The sequence below is a fragment of the Solanum tuberosum genome, unplaced genomic scaffold (genome assembly GCF_000226075.1).
Source record: "Solanum tuberosum cultivar DM 1-3 516 R44 unplaced genomic scaffold, SolTub_3.0 scf00454, whole genome shotgun sequence".
Lineage (NCBI taxonomy): Eukaryota > Viridiplantae > Streptophyta > Magnoliopsida > Solanales > Solanaceae > Solanum > Solanum tuberosum.
The window spans coordinates 421,447-424,648 of NW_006239370.1; the positions used below are offsets into that span (position 1 = coordinate 421,447).

General features: G+C 35.9%; 1 protein-coding gene across 1 annotated transcript; it reads right to left on the reverse strand.

Annotated features, from left to right (window-relative positions):
- Nucleotides 1–364: 364 nt before the first annotated feature.
- On the reverse strand, nucleotides 365–1,228 carry LOC102581276 (uncharacterized). Its single transcript, XM_006363594.2, has one exon. It carries the CDS (start codon nucleotides 1,043–1,045, stop codon nucleotides 599–601), a length of 447 nt encoding a protein of 148 aa, XP_006363656.1. The 5' UTR covers nucleotides 1,046–1,228; the 3' UTR covers nucleotides 365–598.
- Between the last annotated feature and the right edge of the window lie 1,974 nt (nucleotides 1,229–3,202).

Below are 3,202 nucleotides of genomic sequence, written 5' to 3' on the forward strand. Positions count from 1 at the left end.
TCTAGGGTGTCCAACTTTAAATATAATTCCTTTAAATGCAGAATTTGACATATTTATACAACATAATTTTTCGACACTGGACACCCTGGGGTAGCTCTAGCTACGCCCCTGACTTATTCCTCGGAAGTCCTTGGGCTAATTCTTGCATGTAAAGCAAGAGGTATAGAGCAATCTGATAAATCAAGACAAAATGTGATAGTGTCAAGTCTTTGTCTCTACGAAAAGAGTTATAAACATGTCATAAATCAAGACACAATAAGATAATGTCAACCAAAAATGATGATATAATATTAAAGTTTTCATTGATTAGCTAGGTTTGGAGGGTAATTATGTCCAGAAAATTTTCATTGAAAGTTTTTTCATAAAAAAATTCTTATGAAGAACAAACTACAAGAGTAACCCTTATAGGGCCATTGACAACTAATTAATTTTCTGAAAGAGAGAAATAAAATAAGAGGGAAAAAGTATATCTCAATAATTAAATGATGAATTATTATGTACACATAAATCAAAATGAAAGCGGATTAAGTGGAATTAAACTCTTATCCTTATCGTGTTTTGCAAACATTATTATAATAATCACTATACTTTTACTTCATCATTTATTAACGACGTTAGGCACTGACGTTGACCCTAACGTTGACAATGAAGTTTCTCTTTGCTTTCTCCTTCGTAGCCTAACGACGAAAACAACCGCCGAAACGGCGAGCAAAACGACGCCGGCTGCTCCACAAACCAAGCTGGAAACCAATAGCACTTCTCTCACGTGATCTTTACGGTTGCTGTCACGTGACATTTGATCGCCGGAATTATTCCACCACGTCAAATTCCTAGCCTCCGGTAACGAAGACGGCGTTTTCTCTCCTGTGCCAGCGAAGAATGAATGCAATTCTGGATCGGTGGATTTTGCGGTTGGGTATGATGAGTGTTGATATGGTAAGCCGTGCTCCGATGGACGGAGTTCTCTGCCGTGTAATTTGAGGGAAAAAATGGAGACGATGATGATGACGATAAGGAGGAGGGAGTTGTGTAAAATTTGATCCATTTCTTCTATAGCTTTTGCTTTGGCTTATCCTCACAACACTTTCTCTCTCTAAATACTGGGGAAAAAAAGGGAGAGTTTGCTTCTCATCAAAGGAACAAGGTAAAAAGTTATCAAGTGTTTGTATGAAAATTTATAAAGTAGTCCTACGTATGTATTAGTATCAAAATTAAGAATATATTTTTCACTAACTTTTAGTATCACTCTACTACTATTATACTCTTTCCTTCCATTTAACAAAAAATAACCGATTTTCTCTTTTAGTTTGTTTTAAAAAGAACGAAAGAAGAATAAATATATTAATGTCTTTACTGTCTAATTTTAAATGTATATATTTTTTGGACTAACGAAAGAACACATGTCATTAAATTTTATGAACTTGTGTTGCTGGTTGACTCGACTTCGAAAACTCCAAATTTATAATCGACATCATTCGAAATGTTAAAACGGGGCAACCAACCAAGGTATGCTAGTAGATCATGAACAATATCGTGAAAAGGTAGCAAAGACTATAGTTAGACATAACTATCTATTTAGCTTTGTAGAGCATCAAGAAATTAGGGATATTCGTGATTTTTTTGATTCATAGTGTTTAAACCTTTTCAATAAATATCGCAGAGGCTGACGTTAGTAAGTTGTATGAGAATCATAAAGAAATAGTATAGTAAAGGATGAACTTGTATACATTTCCGAATGAACTTACTGTTGGGTTTAGCAAGGTGTGAATGGGAAATAAAAAGAGAAAATGGAAAGTGGAAGAACCAATGAAAATGGGGGAACCAATTTTGGAGGGAAAATGAAAAGTCATTGCAAAAGTGCAAATGAATAGTCATTTTTACCATATTGGTAGAAGAGAGGAAATTGTTGTCCTTATATTAGGAAACACTTCCTTTAGTTCTTAAAGGGTTAAGAAGAAGGTGCCCCCTCGCGCCGTCGTCGTCGCTCGGCCTCGGCTTCAGCTTCGGCTTCGGATTGATTGATAATATTTTTGGACAAAATTTATTTAATCAATCTTGTTAAATCATTTCCTTTCTCTTATAAATTAATTCATAATGTTAGTTAACTAACAGAATTAATTTGGCGCAACTGAATTTATTTGAAATTCACGTGTAACGGTAATCCTTCCGAAAAGTCGTTACTTTTCCAAACGGTCTTCCTTCCGAAAATCGTTACTTTTCCCAAAGGACACAATGTTCTGGGAAAAAACGGGTCTAAACAGATTTTTCTGAACATACGCGTTCCTTGCTGCAAATGGCAGTAAATAAGAGGTCTTTTTCGTTTTTTCAAACACTGAAAAAAATTTCCTCTCTGCATACATTTCCTCTCATAAATAAAATTGTCGATCGACTGAGTCTGTGTGTGCTCTTGTTGCTGTTCTTGCGTTCGCTGAAGTTATTGAAGTTTGAGGTACCGCTACTTCGTTAACAGGTTAATCCGTTTTATCTTGAGAGGAATTAATCTGCAACCTCGGGTACAGTGAGGGGATTAAATTTCTTAAGGAAACACAGTGGTTTCTGTGGACTCGGATTAAACTTATCGTTAAATTAGAAACAGTCTGTGTAAGGGTTTGTTCTTTAATGGTAGTATTTCACATACTAAATTGTCTGCCATTTGTGACAGAAAAATGACTAATTCAAGTCAAGTAAATGCTGGAACAGTAAGTGCTGCAACAACATCGGTTGCACACAATCGTTCAAATGCTGCCCTAGCACCGGCTGAGAAACCTGCAAAGTTTTCTGGAGTCGACTTCAAGAGATGACAGCAAAAGATGTTCTTCTATTTGACTACATTGAGTCTGTAGAGGTTTATTAATGAGAACGTTCCTGTTATGTCGGATGAAACTCCGCCTGAAGAACGATTCTTGGTAACAGAAGCATGGACACATTCTGATCTTTTGTGTAAAAATTATATTCTAAGTGGCCTGCAGAATGATATGTACAATGTGTACAGTAATGTCAAAACCTCAAAAGAACTCTGGGATGCTTTAGAAAAGAAGTACAAAACAGAGGATGCCGGAATGAAGAAGTTTATTGTGGCAAAGTTTCTGGACTATAAGATGATAGACAGTAAGACCGTCGTCACCCAAGTTCAAGAATTGCAGGTCATAATCCATGATCTCCTTGCTGAAGGTATAAATTTATTTAATACCTATGTTGAAAA

Bases quoted from the DNA above. Each gene is read 5' to 3' on its own strand.
- LOC102581276 (XM_006363594.2), bottom strand. From the start codon at position 1,045: ATGGATCAAATTTTACACAACTCCCTCCTCCTTATCGTCATCATCATC.